The 27652-nt window shown below is 33.4% G+C and overlaps 2 protein-coding genes across 3 annotated transcripts in view; one reads left to right on the top strand and one right to left on the bottom strand.

Annotated features, from left to right (window-relative positions):
• Positions 1-1005: 1005 nt before the first annotated feature.
• Positions 1006-4142, top strand: LOC105228768 (enolase). The gene is made up of 3 exons (XM_011208725.4): positions 1006-1618; positions 2270-2993; positions 3128-4142. Exons 1-3 carry the CDS (start codon positions 1452-1454, stop codon positions 3710-3712), a joined length of 1476 nt encoding a protein of 491 aa, XP_011207027.2. The 5' UTR covers positions 1006-1451; the 3' UTR covers positions 3713-4142.
• A 3106-nt stretch (positions 4143-7248) lies between these two features.
• LOC105228772 (serine/threonine-protein kinase grp) overlaps positions 7249-27652 on the bottom strand; it is a 55183-nt gene continuing 34779 nt past the window's right edge. Inside the window, exons 1-5 of one of the 2 annotated variants that reach the window (XM_029551318.2) lie at positions 16245-16566; positions 15442-15619; positions 13891-14033; positions 10468-10677; positions 7249-8241 (exon numbers count right to left, since the gene is read on the bottom strand). In XM_029551318.2, coding sequence (XP_029407178.2) covers positions 7589-8241; positions 10468-10677; positions 13891-14033; positions 15442-15605 — 1170 coding nt within the window. In that variant the 5' untranslated portion in view covers positions 15606-15619; positions 16245-16566 and the 3' untranslated portion in view covers positions 7249-7588. Of the gene's footprint in view, positions 8242-10467; positions 10678-13890; positions 14034-15441; positions 15620-16244; positions 16567-27652 lie in introns of those variants that run through there. The other variant, XM_011208737.4, reaches the window with a different exon arrangement.

The following is a 27652-nucleotide window of genomic DNA, read 5'->3' as shown; positions in this document are numbered from 1 at the left end:
TGCGAGTTTTTGTATTTATTATCGTTCCGATGCAAATGACAGTCTAACTAACTTCCAATTGGATTCTGAAGGGTGTGCTGTCAATAGACTAGTTGAGTTGCCGTAGTTGGAGCTGCCAGCTGATATTTAAGCATTTAAGAGAAGAACAGCAAAATTTATGTAAAATATTTGTTTTTTTAATAAAAACTACACATAATCACAAAGTTTTGGGATCAAAATAAGAACATCAAAATATTTTTCCTATTTGCACACCAATTGGAAATAAAGTGCAGCTTTATAAAGAATTGAACTTCACATAAAAGGTAATACCAGGTGGCATTGCTCAAATTTCATATCAGTTTTCTTTGATTGTGTTGTAAAATAATTTAAAATTTAAAAACGGCATATTTGTTTGTTTTAAAAAAGGGTTTTCAAACTATATAATCGGCCAATTGTTATGGATACCGGCTGTGTGTGTTTGTAAGTGATTTTATTACTGCAAATTGTGTTTTGATGATAAATTTCGCGAATTTGATAGAATGAATAGTTCTGTTGGTGTCGATAAAGTAGTTCTGATAGGTGACAAAAAATGGGAATATGGCAGTTTCAGGCATATTTGTTATCGTTTGTGCTATAATTTCGCGGTTTTTGCTTATATAATATTCTATATCTCTTGTTATAAAAGATGCTAAGGTTAAAAATATAAAAAATTTTACATATAACAGAAAAAGTGTTTTTAAATGACATGACAGAATGAAAGCTTTTAATGAGACACCAAGACTGTCGACTAAGCAGTACATCCGGTTCATTTGTTCACTATTATACCTGTAATTTTCCAACACTTTTTTCCTCATATATTTGAAACTTTCATCATTCATATTTGTATTTACTGCCAAATAAAATAATCAAAAATATTTAAACACGAAAAAACCACGTGACTTTCCGCAAAGCTTTATTTATCACTGCGAACACAGATAAGCACAAGTTTATGTATTTGGTGTACTCTTTCGTGCTCAAATTAGTAGCGCACATAGGGAGAGTGTGGATTGTGTTCAGCCGGCATCCGCTCTTGTCACCTTGCACGAAGGTCATTGAAAGTTTTGCAGCAATACATACTGCACAGTGTGTAGGGAAGAGGAACTGAGGAGCAAAAGCGTATACTATACACACATACGCGACACAAACCGCATTCGCCGGCAATTCCAAATTATTGTGTCATAGGCAAACGCTTTAATATTCCAAAAACTTCCTACCTGTGTAATACTGCGCCTGACTCTGTCTCTACAACTGTTGGGGGTACTTTAAATCCACACAAGTAGGAGGTAGAAATAGGCTAACTCGCTTTCGCAAATAGCTGATGACGGAACTACCACATACATTTCGGCGATTGCATTTGCGACTGCGACAACAATAACAACAACCGGGGGAAATAGAAAGAGCTTTACACGAAAACCGAGTTATATATACTTAACATGTTCCTGTGGTCGTGTTCCACGAAAGCAGCTGCTGCTACTGCTCGTAAAATCGTACTCTTCGCTCATCATTCAGTGTCAGTTGCTCCACAATCGCCGTTGGTGAATTTTGGTGCCAAAGTTCCGTCTCCGTTTGGATTACAATTCTTGTTAATTAAACGCTTAAAGTAAGTGCTCCAAGTCTTGTGCAAAATATTGAAGTAATAAGTGCATAATTTCATTAAAAATAACAATAATAATAAGATACAATGATAATAAAGATACAAACGATTTATATTAACATCTTAGCTAATTAAATTCAATCGATTTATTAAACAATGGCGAAGAGTTAGATAACATTTTTCGAGTGGCCGTGTGCTTAGTTTTGTAAAAAATATTTATTATATTGTCGTGTTTTTATTTTCTTATTATTAATATTGAATGCTTTTCAGTTAATATGCCTTCATGATTAATATTTATATTAAAAAGTAAAAGTATTTTATAACCGGGAGAGATTTTTCATTAGTGTGGTAATTTCTTATGACCTTTATCCGCTTCGTAGAGGTCATTTATAGCAAGAGCACGACTTTCATGTGTAATAGAAAGTAATGAAAAAATAACTTCGTCAGCTTAGAAGAACTATGAGCACATAATTGCAAATAATGATAAAGAAAACGTGTGAATTTAATAATTAAATAACGGATATGAAGGAGGCCAAATTAATAATTAAATAAATGTAGACATCAGCTTTTATCAGAAGTTCGATTTTGTTTAGATAAACTAAATAAATAAATAAACATCTTTTCTAATTTATCGCATTATCTATATTTTTCAAATAGCTCAAGTATGCCTATCAAGTCAATCTTCGCTCGTCAAATCTTCGACTCGCGTGGTAACCCCACCGTCGAGGTTGATTTGTGCACTGAATTGGGTCTTTTCCGTGCCGCTGTACCCTCGGGTGCATCGACCGGTGTGCATGAAGCTCTTGAATTACGCGATAACGATAAGAACAGCTATCATGGCAAGGCTGTGACCAAAGCTGTCGACCATGTAAACAAGACTTTGGGACCCGAATTGTTGAAGGCAAATCTTGAGGTCACCGATCAAGAAGGCATTGATAATTTCATGCTGAAATTGGACGGTACCGAGAACAAGTCGAAATTCGGTGCTAACGCCATTTTGGGTATCTCATTGGCTGTCTGCAAAGCTGGTGCTGCCAAGAAGGGTGTACCACTATACCAACATATTGCTGATTTGGCTGGCAACAAGGACATTATTCTGCCAGTACCTGCATTCAATGTAATCAACGGTGGTAGCCATGCTGGCAACAAATTGGCCATGCAAGAATTCATGATTCTACCAACTGGCGCAAGCAGCTTCACTGATGCCATGAAAATCGGCTCTGAAGTCTACCATCACTTGAAGAAGGTCATCAAGGATAAATTCGGTTTGGATGCCACCGCTGTCGGTGATGAAGGTGGTTTCGCACCCAACATTCAATCCAACAAGGAAGCTTTGGTTTTGATCCAAGATGCCATCGCTAAGGGTGGTTACACTGGCAAGGTGAGTTATGTTCAAATTATGGTGTAAATCAATTCAAATCATAAGTAAAAAGGCATTTTTTAATGCATAAAAGCATTATATTTTTCCTCAAACTCTGCTGAATATTACAACGAGTCTCTTCTTCCCACCCACAGGTCGAAATTGGTATGGATGTTGCTGCTTCTGAATTCCACAAGGACGGTCAATACGATTTGGACTTCAAGAACCCCAACAGCGACAAGTCACAATGGTTGTCGCCTGAGAAGCTCACCAACTTGTACCAGGAATTCATCAAGGAGTTCCCCATCGTCTCCATTGAGGATCCCTTCGATCAGGATCATTGGGATGCCTGGTCAACCATTACTGCCAACACACAAATCCAAATTGTTGGTGATGATTTGACTGTCACCAATCCCAAGCGTATCCAGACTGCCGTCGAAAAGAAGGCCTGCAACTGCTTGTTGTTGAAGGTCAACCAAATCGGTACCGTTACCGAATCCATCAAGGCTCATTTGTTGGCCAAGAGCAACGGCTGGGGCACCATGGTATCACATCGCTCCGGTGAAACCGAGGACACCTTCATTGCCGATCTTGTTGTTGGCTTGTCTACTGGTCAAATCAAGACCGGTGCTCCATGCCGCTCCGAACGTTTGGCCAAATACAACCAAATTCTTCGCATCGAAGAAGAGTTGGGCGCCAAGGCGAAGTATGCCGGCAAATCATTCAGAAAGCCACAGTAAATTTTTAGTGTTGAGCAATGAATAATGATTCCAACATGCACAATTAAGGCGAACTCAAGAAAATTTTGGCAACAACAATTGGGTGTGGCAAATTAAGTTGAACTTAATAACGGGAATACAATAAATGCAAACCTAGTACCTTAAACTGTATAGCCACCTACCACTACAACTACAAACCAACAACAACAACAAATGTTAATGAAATTTTGTGCACAGTTATGATTTTCATCACCTTATCATACTTGTAAACCATTTTAATTGTTATATTAAACATATTTTATTTAAACTATATACAGAACTATTATTTCTTAATTGTTCTTTTTATATAAAACTACTTTAAATTATTATTATTAATGATAATTTCATTTCGGTATAATAAAATAGCATAGAAGAATGATTAAAAAAAATAAAGAAAAGACCAAAAACACAACGAATTATTTATTATTTCGAATATTATTTGCTCTTACTACACTGCTGTGCAAAAAAATCTAACTAACTCGCTTATTAACAAAACATTTCAAAAAACATATTGCTTAATTGTTGAATATTAGTGTTGTTATGTAAAACGCACATGAAATCATGCCGATGACACTCTGTGTTGTCCATTACAATTGTATGTAATCGAGTATATAATTGTCTGGTAACATTGTGCTAATAATTAATAATAAAAAATTAATATAAAAATATTGGTTTCAACTTTGCCCTTGTTATTTGTTGTGAAAATTTTAGTAAATATTGTGACCGCAATAAAAAAAATAATAATGCTTGTAACCACCGTTTATTAACCACATTATTTAAACATACGAAAATGAGGCCATATTTTAATTATAAAAGTTTATTGTTTATCATCAGTCATATTTGAAGTTTATTCTAAATTACTTCTAGTTCTGCTTTTTCTCTATAGACAAGTACATAGTCAAAGTCAAAGTCAAGGACTTATGAGAAGGTTAAAGCGAAAGATTGAGAAAGTATACATATAAACTAGCTATATAATATGTGTCTTCGAAAAAAATTTCAAAATACAAAAAAAATATGTCCTTGGTGTTCTTAATGTTATGAAGACTATAAATTATCTATGTACATATACATATAATTTGTGTATACATATGGCATATGTATATGTTTCAGCATACATATATTTATGTACTATGGCCGTAGAGAGCAAACCGGGATGTTTGTAGTAAATTCTTAGAGAAAAAAATCTGCTAAACTTTGTTACAGAGCACCGTACACCCTCAGAAATCCGAGGCCGGAAGGAATTGTCTCCGGTCTCCCCTCTCACACCTTCACTGTATGTACCGAATAATATTACACTCGTACTCGTAGGGTAGGTCATACATTTTGCACATTACGTCAGTTATTTGACAGCTGTTAGGTTTTTATATATGTACATACATATGTATGTATATGTGTGTACACAAATCACCGTTTAGTCATTTAAATATGTATAATTGATAGTATTTGAAAACTATATACACACATATGTACATAGATATTTCAAAGAATGTTTTTTTTTGCCTGATCTAAGTGAGGAAATTTCGACCTTGAAGACAATCGATCTTTAGGATTTCAAATACTTCCATAATTATGCGCAAAAAATGTATGTGTCTATATGTATGCATGTTTATACATATGTATGTATATAAGACTCGAGCACGTGATATTTGACGCAAAAAAATTGCGTGATTTAGTTTGTTATTACTTCATACAATGCCAAATTAACTTATATACAACTATATGTCAAATATATACTTATGTACGTATACAAATTTATATGTATAAGTAGTGTATTGTGTATGATCGTACCTTCGAATTTGTCTGCGACAACTTTTTATTAGTTTAATGGAAAAATTTGTGATGATTTAACATCAGGCTTAATTTGATGAAATTGATGCTGAAAGACTCGCGGAATTCAGTAAAGCCATAAAATCACGAGCTTTTCAAATTAGTTTGGAATAGTGAAAATAATAATAATTATATTATTATCTCAAATGTGAAATATTTTCGCTATCCAATATTTTCTTATCCAATTTTGTTTTTTATTCTAGATTCTTAGATTCTACCTTCTCGATTCAGCTCTACTCGAATTATTTTCTCCAGCAGTAAATTGAAGAAGTCGCACGATAAGGAGTCGCCTTGAAACTTCGTTTGGTATCGAATACCACGGTAGTTGGCGCATATTGTCGGATTTTCCTTTTTGTGAATTGGGCAGAGCACACTTACATCCAATCGTCGAGCATGTTTTCGTCCGACCATACAAATGTTGATACATGCCCCTTATCAGTTCTTCGCCGCCGTATTTGCTTAGCTCGGCCGGCAATCTATCGGTCCCGCCGTTTTGTTATTCTTCAGACGGATATTGCTATTCGAACTTCTTCATGATCGGGCAATGGAACGTCTGCTCCATCGTCATCGATTGGAAAACCGGATTCACCATCTCCTGGTGTTATACTTTCACTGCCATTCAACAGACTGAAAAAATGAGACTTCTCTATAATTTCAGTATGCTCTGGGCATCAGTCACTAGATCACCTCTGGAGGTTCTACAATAGTATGCTCCGGTCTTAAAACTTTCGATTTGTCGTCGCATCTTTTTTACAAGAGTATGTTTCGGTCCTGAAACCTTCTGTTAGCGGCCGCATCTTTTCGTAGAATTTTAGCGCGTTTCCCCTTTCGGCCAGCTTGTCAAGCTCTTCGTACTCATGCATTTTGGCCTCTCTCTTTTTTGTCTGCAAACGCGTTTCGCTTCTCTCTTCAGCTCCCGGTATCTATCCCGTCCCACACGTGTTGTGGACGATTGTAACATTGCGAGGTAGCTAGTCTGTTTTCTCTCCACTGCGATATGGCACTCCTCATCATACGAGCTGTTTTTTTTTTGCCTTTTTCGAATACCAATGGTTTCGTTTGCAGCTGTACGTAAGGATCTTGAAATGCCATCCCACAGCTGCCTTGTACCGAATTGGTGATGAGTGCTATTAGAGAGCAGGAGTGCAAGTCGAGTAGCAAATCGTTCAGCTGTCTATTGTGATTGCAGCTTCTCGACATCTAATCTTGTCCTTGTGTTTGTTGACGTACGCTTTTTACTGCGCAGAGGCCGGTGCGTATCTTGGCTGCAACAAGATGGAAGTCCGAGTCAATGCTAGCTCGGAGCCATCTGAAATTCTGGAGATGTGTCTTCCGTCTACCTCAACATGACCGATATGGTTGGTGGCTTTTCGATACAGAGACAGCCAAGTAGCTTGATGAATATATATAACTTATGATTATTACGTGATACAAACAACCATTAGATCAATAAAACTATTATACTATGTAACAACATGTTGCAAGAGAAAAAAATTGTTCCCAGTAGAGGAGGTTCAGAGACACCTTCTCACACGGCAACATATAAACAACAACTGTATATCCCCCAAAAACCCGTAATATTAATTGACCATAGAATATTAACAATAATGTTACTTGAAATACAAATTAAAACATTTAATTTAACTTTTCATTTGCTGTTATTTCAGCAGTCTTTTTTATATTTAACTAAGATTTCCATAAAATGTGTATATTAACATTCGTCTGATTTGTGTTTTCTAATAAATTAATACAGCCAAAAACAAAACTAAGTCAATTACTATAACTATATGTGAAGTTCAATGAGAATATATGAATACAAAAACAATAATAATGCAAACAGACATATGAAAAGTGATAACACTAAATTAGAGAATACATATTTTCTTTGTATACATTTTGTGTAGGAAATTGACTTTGGATTAAGGATAGTGTAAAAAAATATATATAAAATATATTTGGCAATTGCATTGTAACTGCCAGTCATTGTACAACTTCAAAACGCCTTCGAACATATATAACGCAAATTTTTTTTTAAGGCACAGCATTTGTCGCTATCGCAATGGGCCACGTTGTCGGTCCACGCAACACGATGTCCTCCAGTGATTCTTTAATTTTAATAAAGCGACGCTTAAACTCTAAACCACAACCTTTAGACAAACGGAAATCGACCAGAATTTTGCCATCCATCTCGATAATGTACGCCTTGAAGACCAAACGTAGTTTTCGGCGATCAATCGTTGATATGGTGACCACACCACCATCGCCCACTTTGCAGGCGAAACCCAAACGTTCAATGGTCGCGACCAGACGTTTTACGGTGTCATCCCAACGTGTGGTGACAAAGAAGCGCGTCATACGACGCACCAAACGATGGAAGACATTCTGCGATGCCGATTGTGTTTGATTCATTTGCGTGCAAACCAGCAAATCGTCCAGCAGGGCAGGTTGTGAGAAACAGAAATTGAAGCGCGCCTCCTGTGCGGCGGCGGGATTGTTATTGCTGCCACCGTCTGTGAAATCTGGTGGTATTGTGGGCATCGGTTGTGAGCAGTAATTACGCGATATCGTGTCATCGACGAAGTGATTGGTGAGACGATGTTTGCTCGAATGCTGTCGTGAGCGTTTGGCTTTCGGCGAGTGTATGTCGAGCGCAGCGGCCGAGTCAACGAGATCGTGTGAAAGTTCTGCGGAGAAAACGATGAATGAAGTTGGCAAATTAGTTGTGTTGTACAGCATTTTTTTTGGTTAATAATATTAAATATAAATAATATGTAAAGAAGTAAAAATTATATCAAAAAGCGCACTTAAGAAAACTGGAAACACACACACGAAATGAAATGAATTGCATTGGAAAATGAAAACGCAAAAATCATTTGGTTTTTGGTAATAAAGCTCTATGGATTTCTAGTACGCCCACCATACAGCTAAAATCACCAAAGAACAAATAATATGCAAACGAAAAAAGAATGCAAACATAAAAACAAAACGAAACGAAACGCACAGAAGCAAAAAAAAAACACATATTTGGTGGACATAATTATATAACACTTTCAAAAACATAAAAAAATTAAGTAAAATAAAAAAATATTTTTTATGGTTATAGTAATATTATGGGTTAAAGTATTATTTCAAAAATATATTTTTTATTTTGTAATTTCACTCAGCAAAAATATATCATGGTGTTATTTAAAAAAATTACAAAAAATATTTTCATTTTATTGCTTATTTTTTAATTTCTGTTAATGTGGTTATAGTTAAAAAAAAAAATTACAAAAAATATTTTCATTTTATTACTTATTTTTTAATTTCTGTTAATGTTGTTAAGTTAAAAAAAATCACAAAAAATATTTAACGTTTATTTTAACGTTGTATTTATTTTTTTTTTTAATTATGACACAATTTCAATTTTTTTGTATATGATCATTTTCAATTTATTATACTTTTTTTATTATTTTTTTTTACTATGGTTGTAGTATAATCTTAAAATATTTTTTTTTATTTGTCCCGTTATTTCACACTAAAAACATATTATTATTTTGAAAAAAAAAAACGAAAAATATTTTCAATTATTATTTTTTTATTTAATTTTTTATGTGGTTATAGTAAAATTTTTAATTTTTTGTATGTTATCTTTTTCAAATTTATTTTGTTATTCCACTTAAGGTTTAAAAAAAAATCACAAAAAATATCTAATGTTTTTGTATTTATGTTTTTGATTTATTATGATATAATTTCAAGTTTTTGTATATGAACTTTCTCAATTTTTTTCTTAAATTTTTTTCACTTATTATTTTTTTATTATAATTAATTAATATTTTATAATTAAGTTAATGTTTAAATTTAAGAAAAAATGCAACAGCTTTAACTTCCGAGCAATAAAGTAATATTTTTTATTTATATAAATTATTTTTATTATTAAAATAATTATTTTTTTCTTTTTATAAATTATTTTTGCTATTAAAATAATGATTTTTTTCTTTTTATATAAACAATTTTTTCAATCCAACACTTCTATCTCTTAGATTATTTTACACTCAGCTACACTTTAGCAGTATTTCTTTCTCATTAATTTCTTTTGCATTTCAAAGAAGTTGAAGCAGACTCTTCAATGCTTTGGTAATCTAGCTTTATGAAGTAGTCAAATCTATCATACAGCTAAAGCGCCAAAGCGATGAAAAGCTGCCAGTTGGCGACAGACATGAAAATCAAGCTTTCGTATATCTTAAAAACAAAAACCAAAACTTATTTAGTCGCCTTGCTAATTGTAAACTAAACAGAAAGCTTTTATGGGACAGAGCGCAGTTAAGCAATGTAAAAGTTGAATGCTCGCACTGGCTTTAACAAAATGTTAAAAAGAATTTATAGTGAAAAAATACCAAAAAAAGAGCTTTTTATGCACGTTACATGGTTTTGTTATATATTTTTAGAGCTTTTTAAGCACGTTACATGTTTTTGCTATTAATTCTTTAAAAACAATTTATAAATATTAAAAAAATTTCTCAATTTATTTGCTGTCACCAAGATTTTTTGATGGCATAAACTTCCAAAGCTTTTTAACGGCATGTTGCCTTCAACTTCACTTTGCAAACAACTTTTTGCACAAAGCTGTTATTTTAACGTCCGATTAGTTGTTGGTCTTATAGAAACTTTTGCTTAGGCACAAAGTAACCCTCAGCGTTAAATGGCAATGCCTACTTGAGAGTCACTAAGTACCTGGACAAAGGGCTCATGTTTGTACAGAACGTTGTAGCTTTCTGAATCAGCAGCTTCACAGTTTTAAGCTTGCTTTACAAAGCTTTTTTAAACACTAAAGCGCGCACTTTCTGTTTTTACATTATATATGGTATAAAGGTATTTTATATTAGAGCTTTTATGAAAAAAAAATTAATTATTAATCATTTTGTACTTACCATTCTCATTGAATTGCATGTTACACCATTTGTGGTCGAGTATCTTCTCTAGTGTCAGTCGGTATGTAGGATTTGTGGCCAAAACTTTGCGCAGCAACGATATCGCCAATGTGTCCAATTTGCTCCAAGGCGTCTGTGTTGACCAGCGTTCATTATCAGTCCAGTTTTTGAACTCTTGGCAATTTGTCGAAGGTTGATCCCAGGCCAGTTCTATGCGATCGAAAATAATTGCGTGGAGAAAGTGGAAGAGATGAGTTGTGGTTGGAAATAAGTTGGTTTGTTGGGAATTTATTTAAAATAGTGCTATATTAGTTAGTACAGCCATCTGGAGTTGAAACTAAACAAAAAACTCCAACTAATTATATTTTATAAAAAATATTTGTTAGTAAAATAATTTAGTTTTTTATATTTTTAATTGAATGTAGGCGCACAACGAAAAAAAAATATTGCTTTTAAATTTTAGGTTAATTTAATTAGAACTAGCTAATATTTTACAGCTGTTTATAGGTTATATAACACAAATACACATATTTTTAAACTTATTTATTTTTTTTTTAATTTTACTTAGTAATTTTTTTAATAAATAATTAATTTTTAATTTACTTTAAATATTAATTTTTTTTTATTTTTTTAATAGTGTTATGTATTTTTTTTTTAATTTTATTAAAATTTTTTAATGTTTTTTAATAAAAAAAAATAATTTAACTAAATAAATTTTTTAATTAAATTTAACTTTTTTACCGATTTTTAAATTTCAAAAAAATTTAACTTCTTTTTAATTTTTTTATATTTTTAATTTTTTTATATTTTTAATTTTTTTTATATTTTTTATATTATTTATTTTTAATATTTTTTATTTTTAATTTTTTTTTATATTTTTTATTTTTAACATTTTTTATATTTCTTCCAAAGTTTTTTTTAAATTTTTTTAATAGTGTTATGTATTTTTTTTTTTATTTAATTAAAATTTTTTAATGTTTTATAATAAAAAAAATTTTAAATAAATAAAATTTTTAATTAAATTTAACTTTTTTAACGCTTTTTAATTTAAAAAATTTAACTTCTTTTTAATTTTTTTTTTAATATTTTTTATTTTTTAATTTTTTTATATTTCATCCAAAGTTTATTGTTATTATTTTACTTTCTTGTTTATTTTTTAATATTTTTTTTTTATTTTATTTAAATAAATTTTTTAATTATATACAATTTTTTTGACGATATTTAATTTTAATTAAATATTTTTTATATTTATATATTTTTTCCAAATTTTATTACTATTTTATTGAAATTTTTAATATTTTTTATATTTCTTCCAAAGTTTATTGTTATATTTTATTGTTATTATTTTATTTATTTTTATTTTTTAATATTTTTTCAAACTTTGTTATTATTATTTTTTTTTTTTGTTTTTATTAAAATAAATTTATATCTTGAAAATATTTTTAATATTATATTAAGTAAAGTTTCTTCTTTTAATATTTTTTAACAGTACTAATACACATTTTTTTAATTTAAAACTGTATAAATTTTTATATTTTTTATATTATTTTCCCAAATTTTATTGGTATTACTTTATTTAGATTTTTTGTTTTTATTAAAATAAATTTACATCTTGAAAATTTTTTTTTAATATCATATTAGGTAAATTTTCCTCTTTAACTTTTCAATATTTTTTAACAGTACTGATATAGTGTTTTTAAATTAAAAAATTATAATTTTTTTTATAGTTTTTTTATTATTTTAATTAATTTTTTTTATTTTATATTTTTTAATTTTTATTTTTGTATATTTTTTTAATATTTTTTAATGTTTTTTTAAACTTTATTGTTATTTTATTTTATTATTTTTATCAAAGCAAATTTACATCTTGGAAAATTTCTAAATATTTAATTTAATATTTTTTAATAGTAATATGGTGAAAAACGTCCAGAGTTAAATTTCTCTCAATTTATAAGCAAACAATAAAAGCAAGTGTGGCAAGCCAAACACAGCTGTGGCAAAATTACATTTAATAAATTCGAAAAAATCAAATAATTATTTTGCAAAATTAAATGAAAACATTAGTGCACAGTGGGCGAACATAACAAAAAACGCACATAATTTCAACGAAACACATTTCACACAAAAAAAATATAATAAAGTAAAATCCAAACAAGACGAGCAAATACAATTTTATAAAAAAAAAAACGTTAAAAAACATTAAAATAAACGAAACCGAGCATTCAAATAATAACGAACGAGACAAAAACCTAAGTAAGTAGCGAGCGAAACAAACAAGTAACAACAAAACAACGAAAAAATGTGCAGCAAGCAATTTAAGCTGGAGCTTTGGTATAAAAGCTTTAGATGATAGCATATTTAAGAATCTACAGCTAGAATACCAAAGACACAGCAAAAATGATTTGAGAGATTGATTGGCTGGTTGGACGATTGATTTGTCGATTGATTGATTGATGATGAGTTTAATGGTGCAATTTTTGTTTTTCTAAATTAATTTTTTAAACAGGCACGTACATAAGCCCTGCATGAGCGTCGTTTTAAAACCGAATTTCTGCCCGAATAATATGACACAAATATGCAGAAACTTTTTCACACGACAAAACGACAACTTAATACGATGAATATGAGTAAGAAAAACGCAAAAACAAAAAACAAAAAACGCAATCCGCACTGCAAGCGATAATCAACGCGGCGTATGAAAAATTATACAAAAAAATTGCTATATATAAAATAAAACGGCACGTATGGCAAGTGCAGCGTGTAAACCGAGGCAAATAATGAAATGTGTTCGACTTGATTGATGAGGATGCGCGGATGTGACGAATAACGAGTTGGACGGATATTGTTACTAAAGCGCACGAGTGTGTGTCTATGTGTGTGTGTGGCATTATGAATATAACACATGCATCCGGATAAAATATGTATATAGTTGAGCACGGTGCTATCTGGGCGTGTCACCCAGCGATGCATGAGCGCCATAAAAAACATATGCGCATATTTGTATGCGGTTGTGTGTGTGCAGCATGGAATTCAGAATTTCTTTCGCAGGATGTGTGGGCGTTGTATGGCGCGAGACAGCCTGTTGCGGCCAGGCGTGCGCCAGTGGGCAAGGGAATAGACAAAACATGTGAACAGTTTTTTCGATATGTGCGTTGCATGTAAGCGCCATAATCTATATACAATATAATATAACAACAAAAACAAAAAACAAAACAAATGCATGCATTCAATCAAATTTTATGTTGTTGTTTGTGTGCTTGGAACGTGTTGTGCTATATTTTCACTAAGAACATTTCATAAAATACAGTTGCATTGCGCGTACTTGGAGCGCACGAACTAATTTGGTGCGGTTTTTCTTTGGTGTTAGTTAAAAAAATTCTGTGTAGCGGTCTATTTTTATTATATTTTAAATGCATTACTCACCACCAGCCAGCATGGTGACCAGTATAATGCCGCAGGACCAGATATCGGCGGGTTGTGCGTGGTAGGGTTTTATAAGTACTTCAGGCGCTACATATGGTAAAGTGCCGCAGCGGGTGTCCAGCAAGCGTTCTTTGCCTTTGTATCTGTGTGTTGGGAGAAAAAAGTAGTGAAAAGCGAAAATGAGTAATTGATTTTAGTGAAACTCTGCACGTAAGCCGATTAAGCGGAATTTATTGTAAATAATTAGTAAGAAATCAATAAATATTATACTGTGGTAACTGTATATTGCGAAAATGCAATGTGGATTGAAAACGTATTAGAAGTATAGGTAAAAAAAAAGAAACAAACGTTGATTTCGGCTGCACCGAAGCTATAAAACTCTTCACATACGCATTTATTATAGCATAAAAGGGTATAAAAAGATCTTTATCTCGGTTTTGATCAGTCAGTTTGTAAGGCAGTTACATGCTACAGTGGTTCGATCTGATAAATTTTTGATGAGCTTATAGCTTTGCCTTGGAGAATAATCTATGTCAAATTCGGTGAAGATATCTTGTCAAAATGTTTATACAAGTATTAGATTTTGATCGATCAGTTTGTATGGAAACTAGACATATAAGAAATTATAGTCGTCCAACTTCGGAGTTTCTGACAAATGAATAGCTACCAGGGAACTGCAGCGAGTAATATATTTTTGTTCATACTCGGGTGCTGATCCGTTCCTCTGCCTGATTCTGCCAGTTTGCTTAATGTACAGGAATTGAATCGTTAATCTTCAAATCAGCCATACACGATTTGCTAGTGAATCATACATATGTATATTTGTATAATTGAAATGTTCGACAGTGTTCGGGTTGCTTATTATATCCAATACACCGCTTAACTCGCGTACTTGCTGTACGCAGGTACATGCATTGAAATCTTCCAACATCTGCTCCATGATTGGAATCACTTCCACATTACTCGAACAATTGATCATTGGATTGAAGCAACCATCGCAACGAACTAAGCTGATATGACTTGATTTGAACCGAAGACGCTCACAATTTACTTGATGGTGGTTGCCGAAGAATAGATTGTTCGTGCTGCATCAAATCAGTTGATGCAGGTCGGTACTTGACATGATCAATAATGTTGTGCATGATCAGCTGAGTCGATTTGATTGTGCTTTCAGCACAAGTATTTGATCTGACTTAATATCGGATTGATATCTCAAAAACTGAGAGATTATTTCGCGAATATACAAACCGATGGACGAACTTGACTAAATCGACTCACACAAGACGCACTGATCATTTATATAAATGTATACACAAGCAGCGAAAAAGAAGAACGAAAGGAAGAACGATTGACGCGCTGTCGTAAACTCGGCTATAACCCCGTAAGCGGTGTCTACGCTAATCAAGAAGACGAAGTATATACTTTATAGCATCTCCGACGTTTCCTTCTTAAAATTTCTTTTAAAAATTTCGTGGCAAACTAAATTACATACCCCGTTCAAGGCATAAATATGCTAATAATAAAAAAAATAAAAATTGTTGTACCTAATACCTAAACATTGTCGCCATGCCGAAATCCGATATTTTAATATTATCATGTTCGTCCAGCAAAAGGTTTTCGGGCTTCAAGTCACGATGCGCTATGCCATGTTGATGCAAATATTGTACGCCGGAAAGCAGCTGCAGGAAATATCTTTGGGCTTCATGTTGTGCCATGCCAACATCGGGTTCTGAAAGAGATGAAAATAAATGTTGTGATTAATATTGTAGTGAATAATAAGAAAATATTATTTTTTATTAGCTGAAGGTAATTGTCGTTTTTTTGGTAACCACACCAAATAAGATAATATTAATATAAAAAATAAGAAATTTACGCAACTTAAAACTTCAAATAATAGTAGTCTTATAAAATAAGAAAATAATTGTGTTGGCAGTGCCAAATTGAACAGAGCCTAAATTTTACACAAGTTTAACCCTAGGTTTTAACACAAAATCGTTTAAAATTTTGAAGCTAACCTCAAAAATTAGACTAGTCTTTACACTATTGACATACGAAATGCTGTGTTATGAATATATAGAAATATATTTGTACTATATATACTAAAGTAAATGTATATATACATTTTACAGGATTTTTTTTCCAAATATTTTCCAAAAAAAAAAATTTAGAACCTTCTTCAAAAGCTTGAATTTAAAAATTCTAATTCTTTTTCATCCTATAAACAGCAGTACATATTTCAAAAATTGTTTTAACCGCCAAACGTTGAATGACTTCGTGTAAATTTTGCGTTATTTGTGGCACAGCCTTGGTAGCAGCGTCTTTTTGGCAAACGCTTGTGAAAAAAGTCAGCTTACCTTAAATTTTATTGGAAAACGATAAGGTATTGCAGACACGATCCCGCTGAACGAAAAAATAGTACCGATTTGTAAATACCGACACATTTTGCTTTCTATTTGCAACACGCATTGTAAAATTACGCAAAGAAGTCAAGCATACACACGACATTGAATATTCAAAAACATATTCTTTCCACGAAAACACGAAACCGGTAAAACTACTACTCCATTATTTCAAGCCTTAAAGACTTCCAATAATATTCTGAGATTAGAACAACCCCTTAGAGTGAAATGCAACATTGCTTCAGATTTAAGAACGTGTTCGAATGACTTTCCCCGGTCAACTGAGGTTGCGGAGTGAGAAGTGATGCCGAAGCACTGATAGCTACAGCTATGAGACTGCGTGTGTCAGGGGTCAGCATAGAAAAATTAGCAGGTAGTTTCGAATTTGTGTAAACACACACACACTTACAAGTGTTAGGCGGCGGTAAACAGAATCGAGGATGAATTGCAACTTCCACAATACAGCTGAAATGTGAAAAAAACATAAAAGATTCGTAGGTAAAATGGCTAAAACCGAAGATAAAGAGGTAGAAAGGCAGAGGCGATTTGAAAAGTAACAGCTTGTGTAATGGAATGTATGCTAAGGCTAGTGGCAAGCGATTGTAAAACAATAACCAGTGATTTAGAAATTGGAAAAGGCGGATTGAATTACAACAACTGCATGCATACAAACGACAAATTACCAGGTAGCCGTACAGTATGCAACCGAAGTAAAAGGACATGTAGGGATAAATCAATGTGTGTGCGCATGGAAGGCAGCTGTGAAAAACATACATAAATCATTAAAAATCACTAAGTTGCATAAAACGCATTTGTAGGTAACCCAGTAGGCATTATAATGGTGCTGGAAAATTATCTTATAATAAAATTGTAAATTTCAAAATTTTGTGTAGCATTTACTAATTTTTTGTTTCACGGGAAAAAATTAAAACATTTCATAAAATTTTGAAAATAGATTTAAAATGAGGTAGGTAGCGGCGGATCGTAGGGAATTATAAAAGACAAAAATACCCGTTTTAACTTTTACCAAAATAACCGATCCACAGAACGCAAAAGAAATAAAATTTAGTTCATAGTTTCTTCGACAATGGGGCCAATTTCGATCGCAAGAGTTCTGGTGATCCCTTTGCCCTCAGTAAGGCTAGCCTCTCCCTAGTTGTGAGGCTTTTAACATGCCATTGCCTTATTGGCGTCCATGCTGTGAGGCTGGGAATCTTACCAGACGCCATCTACTAAAGCTGTATAGAAGAAAATGAGTTGGAAAGAACTCAAAACTTCCTTCTTGACATATAGCAGTCCGGGTTCTATCTCTTTAGATCAGTCATCTAACCTATAATCTAACCTTCTTCGACAATATCGGGAATATACAATTCATAAAAGTTTACAAAATCTGGGACTTGAAAATGGAGACCTTGTTCATAAGCATAGTTCATGATACACATATGTTTTTAAGGTAGAAGAGAGTACAGCTATAAACTACTGAGAACAGTTAGCTCAAACTTTTTAACTTTCGTTCCGAATTTAATTGAACAAAAAATATTTATAGCATTATATTGGAGAGGACACAACCTTTTCGGGGACGGTTTTTTAAGAAAAAATTATAACGGAATGGAAGTATTTAAGGATCTCTTTTATGCACCCGTTAGAAGCCATTACAAGGACATTTGAGCGAATAACTATTTGTCGACAGTGTGGTTTAATATGACTTCTGGGATGTAGTGTTGACATTTAAAGCAGTACGAGTCGTTGTTGTTGTTAAAGCGGCAGAAACAATTTCACAAATTACTGGCTAAAATGATACCGAGTTGGCAGTCTTCGAAAGAAATTCGGGCCCATTCTGTTTACGTACACCTGACAGTCGTGGAAGCGGTATCAACGCATTTAAGAATTATGAACAATTTTACAACTACAAGGTAATATCTGCAAAGCAATAATATCCTTCACAAGTGCATTTCTTATAGCATCAAAGAGTATAAAAAAATCTTTATTTTGATTTTATCAATCAGTTTGTATGGCAGCTATATGCTATAGTGGTCCGATTTAAACTATTTTTTCGGAGACTCTAGCGTTGCCCTGAACAATAATTTACGTCGGATTTCTTGAAGATAATTTGTCAAATAAAAAACTTTTCATACAAGGACTCAATTTTGATCCGTCATTTTGTATGGCAGCTATATGCTATAGTGGTCCGATCTGAACAATTTCTGCGGAGATTATACCACTGCATTGGATAATAATATATGCCAAACTTCGTGAAGATACCTCTTCAAATGTAGAAGTTTTCCACACAAGCACTGGATTTCGACCGTTCAGTTTGTATGACAGCTATATGGTATAGTGATCCGATCTGAACAATTTCGGCGGAGATTATACCACTGCCTTGGATAAAAATATATGCCAAATTTCGAGAAGATACCGCTTCAAATGTAGAAGTTTTTCATATAAGCACTTGATACCGACCATTCAGTTTGTATGGCAGCTATATGCTTTAGTCGTCCGATATTGGCGTTTTTGACATATGAGCAGCTTTTTGAGCAGAAAGAAGAATTTCAGATCGATATCTCAAAATCAGAAGCTAGTACTTCGCGTGTATACAGACATGGTAAGCCAACAAAGCTCGATACGGTGATCAAATATAAATATGTTTCGTTTCTTTTAGATATTACAAACTTCGTGGCATACTTAATACATCCAGTACAGGGTATAAAAATCAACTTTGAATTTGTATTAATTAAAAATTAAGTTATATTTCTTACAGCAATAACTAACCCAAGTCGTTGGCACGTAATTTCTAATTTGGAATCGATCTGGTGCAATGACCTAGGTAGCAGAAATAAATTTATGATACTGCTTCTACATTATTATCTTATGAAAGCAATAATAATTACTTGAAGTATGTTTGTGGTTATTTACATCTTTTTCTCAATTCTTTCCCTGCTTGAGGATGAATATAAACCATAAAGCAGAAATTATTAAACTCACATGTAGAAATACATACAAGTCATTAAGTATATAAGTGGATATACAAGTACATAACATATGTACATAAAAAAGTATCTTTAACTATAGCACTAACTGTACATAATTACAACAAATTAACATTTGCAATCTCTGCTTCGTTGTAAATAATTGTGCTGGCTCACTTTGTGCATGACGTTGCACATTCTGATTTATGGGATGCCTACGAACGTTTTTTTTTTTACTTTATCAGTTTCTTGCAACTTGCTGCAGCAATTGGACAAGTGAATCACTAAAAGGACACAAACATATCGGTACAAACACACACGTAGCTCCATAAGCGTTTAGTATGAAAAGTGGTTGTTTTCAAAGCCAAGCAAAGAAAAACAAAATTATTCAATAGAGTAAACAGGTAAAAAATAGGAAAAAAAGAAAAAACGAATGCAGTTAATGGGACAGTAGTGAAAACAAAAGGTAAAGGAGGGCGCAAAATAATGCTGATTGTCAAGGTATACTTAAGCGCGCACACACACACGGACACACAGTTGCATGCAAACGCAAAGATGCTTTATGTGCGCATGTATGTGTGGGTAAAGGACTTTTTAACGAACATTTATGGCCACATTTTCAATACGCTGATTTACCTGTAGACAAACCAATAGGGTACCTACGAATGCCGATGAAAGTATAGGGTTGTAGGTGCTTGTATGTGTGTACCCCAGCAGTAGGTAGTGGAAGTGGAAACAACGGAGTGTGTACTCACAACGTACTCGAGCGCCGAGAAATGCATCTGTAAGTGCACTTAGGAGGAATATGGCAAAAGTGAGTGAGTGAGCGTACGTAGGAGGCGGCAGAAAGCCGAGGATGCAGTCGGCGACGGCGTTGATGGTGGTGGTAATGATGGTGACTTGGCCGGTCGATTGATGGTTGTTGAGAATGTTTTCCACCAACAAATATATAAATGAAGGCAAACACACACATAGGCGCATGGATAGCATGCACACACACAAGCAAATGCAAATGGCAAAATATTTTACAAAGTAACGTTTGCTAAGGATGCTTCACAGGGCAAATAGAGCGTTGCAGCGGCAGCCAGCAAGCGGGACTGGCAAACAGTTAGTAATTCGGGCAGGTAAAACTGCATGGCTAGAGATATATGTATGTATGTATGTATATATTTCATATATGTACATATTTACATATCTGTATATATGTGCCTATGCATATCACTGTTTTTCGCAGCAAATGTAAATCTGCGTTTGAAGACAAGTCAATGGTATTTGTAAGCCAGAGAACACACCCATATACTCGCATATGCACATATGCTTTTAGGTATGCGAACACACACACATATATATACATACATACATATACAATCTTGTCGTGAAATGTGCGCGCCTTATAATGCATCTGCTGATCATTGAAAGTCATTCACACGAACGACCGCCATAAAACGAGCGTTAAAGTTGTATATCGACAACAACAACTACAATATAAATAAAGCAGCAAACATATGTACTTATATTGGGGTGCATAGCAACAGTTGTGATAGCAGTTATGGCAAGGTAATAAACGTGTAGCGCGCAGGGTTTACGGATTTCAAGCAGTCAAAGTAAGAGTATTTGCTTGGAATGCGTATAAGTGGCAGATCCCTACAAATTGCTATCTACATGTGCGCCTAAAGTAAGCCAAATCACGTAGTTATATATGTGTGGAGTTACATTTTGCATACTAATAAGTATGCAAATGGTTCATTTTGTACAAAATGCTTTCTTAAATGTTTAATTAATTATTTGCATAGTTTGAAGAAAGCAATTGTGGTGAGTTGCTAGCAGAAGTGCTCTTGTTTGAAGCGCCATAGTACTTTGCGGTGGAGATTTTAGTTTATTGTCAATAAATGCAAATTACTAAACATGATTTTGAAAAAGCATATGAAAATATATTTATTAATATAAAAAACAAAAACACAAACGTTTACTTCAGCTGCACCTAAGCTATAATACCCTTCAACGCTGCATTTTCTATAGCGAAAAAATATAAAAATCTTTATCTTGACTTGGTTCAGACAGTTTGTATGACAGCTATAAGTTATAGTGGTCTGATCCCAAAAAAATATATTCGAATATTGCGCCATCGTCTTGGATAATAATATATGCCGAATTTCATGATGATAATTTCTCAAATAAAAGAGTTATCCACACAAAAACTTGATTTTCATCGGTCAGATTATATGGCAGTTTTATTCTATAGTGATCCGATCTGATATGCAAAATTTCCTGAAGATTGTTTATCAATAAAAAAATTTTTTATAGAATGATTTGATTTTGATCGGTCAGTTGGAATTGTAACCATATCATAACTAAAGTGGTTCGATATCGACGGTTCCGACAAATGATCAACTTCTTGGGAAGAAAAGGACATGCAAAAAATGTCAGATCGGTATTTCAAAAACTGAGGGGCTGTAACAATATATTGTGACAAAAAAGCACCCGAGAAATTGTAATATTTTTCAAGGTAAACTTGACATGCTCAGCTAATTCGATCCCACACTTATGGAGGGCATTATAACTGCCGATGAGACATGGGTTTATGAGTTTGACATGCAAAGAAGTCAACAATCATCGGAATGGAGAAAAAAAAACGAGCCGAAGTCAAAAAACCTCGACAAATCCTCTCAAAAATCAAGTGGTGTTCATTGTTTTTTTCGATATTCTTATTTTGGCACATCATGAATTTGTTCCGGAGGCACTGACGGTCTATAAGGAGTTCTATTTGACCGTATTGAGGCGTTTGGGTGAGAACATCCGACGAAAGCGGCCGGAATTGTCGAAGAACAATTCATGAATTTTACACGACGATAACAAACCATCGCATCGAGCCACGATTGTGACCGAATTTAAAGCGAAAGCACAATGAATAACATCGATCGGCCACCATATTCACCAGATTTGGCTCTGTGTGATTTTTTTTCTTGTTCCCTAAGCCGAAATTGCCGCTCCGTGGAACCCGTTTTCAGTGGATCGAAGAGATATTCGCTGAAGGAGCTGAAAACCATCCCAAAAAGTGTTTCGAGGACTGAAAAATCGTTAGATTAATTCATCTGGTGGAGATTTCTCTGAAGGCGACAAAATAAATATTGATGAATAATTAAATATTTAACAGTTTATTTACAATTTCTGGGTGCTTTTTGACAATATGTATATTAATATTTTATACTTATTATCTTTTAACAATATTTCATACGTTAATGTCACAAATATTTTTCTAAACAAGTATGTGCGTCCATATGTACGTAATTTTACATATTAGTAAGCAGCAGTAAATATAAAATCCAAAATTTCCACACTTTACTCAATTACTCTTGAACTCTATAGCTCACTTGTTGTTGTTATTAGCTAAGCCTTATTGGTGTGTGTAAAATATTACAGTAATTTTACAGCTTTTAGGCGCTTAAACTCATATGGAGGTCATATGAGCAAGAATTTACGATTCAACAAACGAATAATTTATAGGTTATGCATCCGAAAGAAATTCATAAGCCATAAAATATGCTCATATGTACACACACACATGAAAGGAAGTGAGAATAAATTTGGTAGAATCGAAATTGGCCTAAGGAACGTAATCAATAAAGTCGAAGAAAATAATATATGGACATATGTAAATGCAAAGTCGAGCACAAAATATAAAATGATGCTGTAAAAGTTTATAATTCAGGCATAAATCTTAAAATTTGTACATATGTATGTATGTATGTGTGTGTGAAAATACGATATACTAATATTTATGTGCACTAGAGGTTAAGGGTTGGATTATTAATAAATTCGACTGCCCGAATAGCAGTAAGGACTATACGTTGACATGGCATGGTATTCTCCAGACATTGCGACAAAAAAGTACCCGGAAATTGCAAATAAAACGGAAAATGTTTAATATTAGCCAAACCTGGTGAAGACGGTGGTTGATCGATGGTATTCATTGCTTTTTTGGCTTTAAATTCGGTCAGAATCGTACTGTTTTTGAAGAAAATATTCAGCTTTATTGGGACGAGTCGAGAAGAACGCATTCCATACCCAAAATATCGAACGGACTCGCGGGAGATGTCCAGATCTCTTGCATCTCTCTAACACTTGCCTAACGATTTTCAAGCACCATATCTTTCTGAGAACCGTTGGAGGCTTTGTACCCCTCTTAGGTTTGTGTATTGATAAATGGACAATTATAGTTACAGGTATCTCCTTTGTATCGACACATTTTCTTTTTTTTCGGAGTAAGTCATATAGGAAAAAAACGTCTGGAGCACAACTCAAATCAGAAAACCAGAGTAAGAACCAAGATGTGTGATACTTAGCCCCATATAAGCCAAAAGGAGAGTATATAGAGCTAAGCTGATATCCGTTCTCACGACAGTCGAGTCTAAGTAAAGGAAATGGACTCGGGTTTTTAACTGATCAAGGATTCTTAACTCGGCAGCATTCCTCGAAATTCCTTCGGGTATGTTTCCTACCGCTACAACAGTTAAGCTGATATAAATTTGTCATTTTAAACAATTTTATCTATATTCATCAGAAGATCCGACGTTTGCAAATTTTGTTCAGCGATGAGACTCTTTCTGGCTCAATAGGTATGTAAACAAGCAAAATTTCCTCATTTGGAACAAAGAGCAACATGAAGAGATTTAACAGCTGCCATTTCATTCAGAAAAAACAGCGGTTTGGTGTGTTTGTGGGCCGGTGTAATCATCGGTCCACATTTCTTCAAAAATGTTGCCGGTGAAAACGTAACCGTCAATGGCGACCATTATCGCACCATGATAACCGACTATTTGATGTCTGAAATTCAAGCGTGAACGTGCCGGTGACATTTGGTTTCAACAAGACGGCGGAAATCCCACACATCGCATCAAACACTTCGGTGAGGAGATAATTTCACGTTTTGAGTCGGTCGACTGGCCACCAGGATCGTTTGATATCACACCGTTAAACTTTTTCCTGTGGGGATATGTAAAATCTAAAGTCTATGCGAAAAATTCCGCTTCGATTCAGGCCTTGGAGCAAATCAAAAAATTGGACTAAACGAATGGATCATCTGAGCCGCGGCCAACATTTGAAAGAGATAATCTGCAAAAAATAAATGCCAAAGAATGATTTTTTGAATGATGATAAACACTCCCCATAAAAATTGAATTTTCTATCTTTTTTTTTAAGTAGGGAACCTCGAAAGGGTTCACTCTTTAATTGACTTCAAATTTAAAGAACTCTTTTAACAAATTTACAGCTGACTATATGGTGAAAATGCACATGTTTGAAATGCATGCTAAATTAATCTCATAAATATTTTTATATCTGTCGCTTTACATTTTTGTAGTTATTGCTGCTTCTATTCCACATTATATTATTTTAGTATTCAATCAAATTCAATTAAACTTATGAATATGCAAAAGTAATAGTATATTTTCTATTCTATCGAATATTCCGTCAATATATAACAACATACATCTATATCTACATACATATATGCCACAATGGCAAAAGGAAGGAAGTTGTAATTCTTCAACAAAATAGCTGGATCAATATAAATTGCATACATTTGTGCGAAGTGAATGATTGTCAGATTGAAAACTAATTTTCATTTAAATGCATAGTCAACAAGTAAATGCGAAATAAATGGACAACTGAATAGAATCATGATTGGCAAGTACATTTGCAGAAATCTACATTTTATATGTAATTCAATATAGGGGAAATTTGTCATGTCTCATGTTACACATGCTTTGGAAAAAAGATTGGCATAACCAAGAATACTAAGCTATAACACCTTATTATCACCCTACTAAAATGTATGTAGATTTTTGGTATTAAATGCAACTAAACAACTTTATTTGTGTTGCTTTAAGACACATTTTTCCTCATCATCAGACATTTTTTTGTGGATATCCTCCTAAGAACTGCAAACATCGCGTTTTTTCTGACTGAGCAGGGTACAAGTACTGAGTGATACAAGGCCTTCAAAGGCGGTCAAGTGATCGTTGAAGACATGCCTCGTTCTGGACGAGCTTCGACCTCTTCAACTGATGAAAATATTGAAAAAGTGAAGGGTTCGAATGATTTTGGTGGATATTTCGGATATGAAACGCGTTTTTGCTCGACTCGTCTCGATAAAGCTGAATTTTTTCCAAAAAGAACATCAAAGCCGCTCAAAAATCAAGGTGACACTCATTGTTGTTTTCGATATTCTTACTTTGGCACATCATGAATTTGTTCCGGAGGCACTGACGGTCTATAAGGAGTTCTATTTGGGCGTATTGAGGCGTTTGGGTAACCGAATTTAAAGCCGGAAGCACAATGAATAACATTGATCAACTACCATATTCACCAGATTTTGCTCCGTGTGATTTTTTCTTGTTCTCCAAACTGAAATTGCCACTCCATGGAACCTGCGATCAAAGAGACAAAAGAAAAGTGTTCCGAGGACTGGAAAAATCGTTGGCACAAGTTATGAGTTACATATGCTAGGGATTACTTTGAAGACGACAAAATAAATATTGATGAATAATTAAACATCTTGCGTTTTATTTACAATTTCCGGATACTTTTTTATCACAACGTACATATATAGTAAGTACGTGGCTAACGAAGATAATAGAATCTACATCTAATATATTTTTATCCTTTCTAATATAAATATCTCCACATTACACAAAAATACAACTAATGGGTTTTCGCCCCATTGTTTCTTTAAAATTCAATCAAAGCCCACGAATGTGAATGTGCGCTACAAATTCCCACATTTCCAAGGCAAATATAGAAAAAAAATCTAAAATTTTAATAGCAAAAATTAGCAATTAAGACCACCTTCACAACAGGCATTAGTAGCATTTTTTTCCTCAGCTTTGTTAACTTTTTAATATTGCTTTTTTAATATGCTCCTGCTCCTTGACGGCAGCTAACCATAAAAACTACTCATAACTAACAAACCGCGGTGCTTGCAACAATAGTCACTGATGAATATACATCAGGATGTTGCACACACACAAACCAAACACGCCGCACGCCAGTACGCCAACACGCCATTGCTGTAAATAATCATAAAAATAAGCCTACATATAATCAAACAATAGACGCGCTCTGCCAGCCAGCCAGCGAAGCAGCAATGCATTCCCAATCCCAATGCCAATCTGGCCAACCAATCTCAACCCTATCGCTCGCCAACGAACAATACCAACAAGCATCCACCAGGCGAGCTGAAGGCAGCGCCCGTGCAGAATGCGACTCCTGGTGCATAGCTTTCGAGGATAGCATTCGCTAGCGACAGAAGTCGTCATTATAATGGATACCCTCACACTGCCTACTGCTTACAGCTCGTATACGTCCTCTTAATTTGCATTTATACACTATCGTTAATAGGTTGGGCGAAAATAGTGGCTCTAGGTATTATAGAATGGCAATCAACACACATATCTACATACATATATTAACATATTTTTGTATATACATACATATGTATGTGATAGTATAATAAAAAAACTGTAGTCGAATAATAAGCTGTGGGTGGAATGACTAGTTATTCAAATACATATAATGTGTCTTATTTATAGGCATGTACATACATATATGTATATGGTATATGAAAAAGATAGCATTTTGTAAATATAAATGTTTGCTCGCAAATATTGCTCAAGCACAGTTATAATTACAGTTGTATAGTGCATAAAAATAGCAACGCTGTTATTTTTTCTTTAAGTCCATTGTAATTAAGGGACATTCATAATTTAAATATGGCTTAATGAGAATTCAATTGAGCACAATTGATTAAATTTTTATTAAAAAAAATGTAAGAAATATAAATAATTGAGCCCGTAGCACTTTTTTCGAAGAGTATTCAGAATTATGTTTTCGAATTCATAATGAGTTATAAAATTCATGAGAAAATATGCCTTGAAATAATTAAAATTTAATATTTATCAACTTTAGAATGGCGTGGTTTACGAAAAAATATAAAGCAGATAATTTTTTTTTTTACAAAAGGTGTCTGAAACCCAATTTTTTAGAGAATAAAGTGAAAAAATAAGCAATTTTTTAGCCACCTTATTGTGCATATGTATGTATGTACAAAAACAAAATATATAATTCATAATACAACAATGTTCAAAAATTTGCCAACTTTTACAACAAAATCTCATGGGATATCTAATTTCAAATTATTTGCTGTTACGGTATAAACAAGTATTATCGACTCAAAATATAAAAAAAATGGAGAAGTGATTCATGTTCTTCCCAGAAGAACAAAGACATGAGTCACGAAACTCGTACGATCTTACGATAGTCATATATGTATACAGCGTCAGCCAATAAGATGTTTTAGTTGTTACTGTTGTAGTGGCCAAAAACATTTTTGAAGCAATT

The sequence above is a fragment of the Bactrocera dorsalis genome, chromosome 1 (genome assembly GCF_023373825.1).
Source record: "Bactrocera dorsalis isolate Fly_Bdor chromosome 1, ASM2337382v1, whole genome shotgun sequence".
In the NCBI taxonomy this organism is placed as follows: Eukaryota; Metazoa; Arthropoda; class Insecta; order Diptera; family Tephritidae; genus Bactrocera; species Bactrocera dorsalis.
Note: the sequence above shows the minus strand (reverse complement) of the source record. Positions and strands in the feature narration are given on the sequence as shown.

What these genes read in the sequence shown, in the direction of transcription:
- LOC105228768 (XM_011208725.4), top strand. Translation starts at nt 1,452, where the DNA reads ATGTTCCTGTGGTCGTGTTCCACGAAAGCAGCTGCTGCTACTGCTCGT. An exon ending in TTGTTAATTAAACGCTTAAA is followed by an intron (nt 1,619 to 2,269) that starts GTAAGTGCTCCA and finishes TTTTTCAAATAG; the next exon opens with CTCAAGTATGCCTATCAAGT. An exon ending in AGGGTGGTTACACTGGCAAG is followed by an intron (nt 2,994 to 3,127) that starts GTGAGTTATGTT and finishes TCCCACCCACAG; the next exon opens with GTCGAAATTGGTATGGATGT.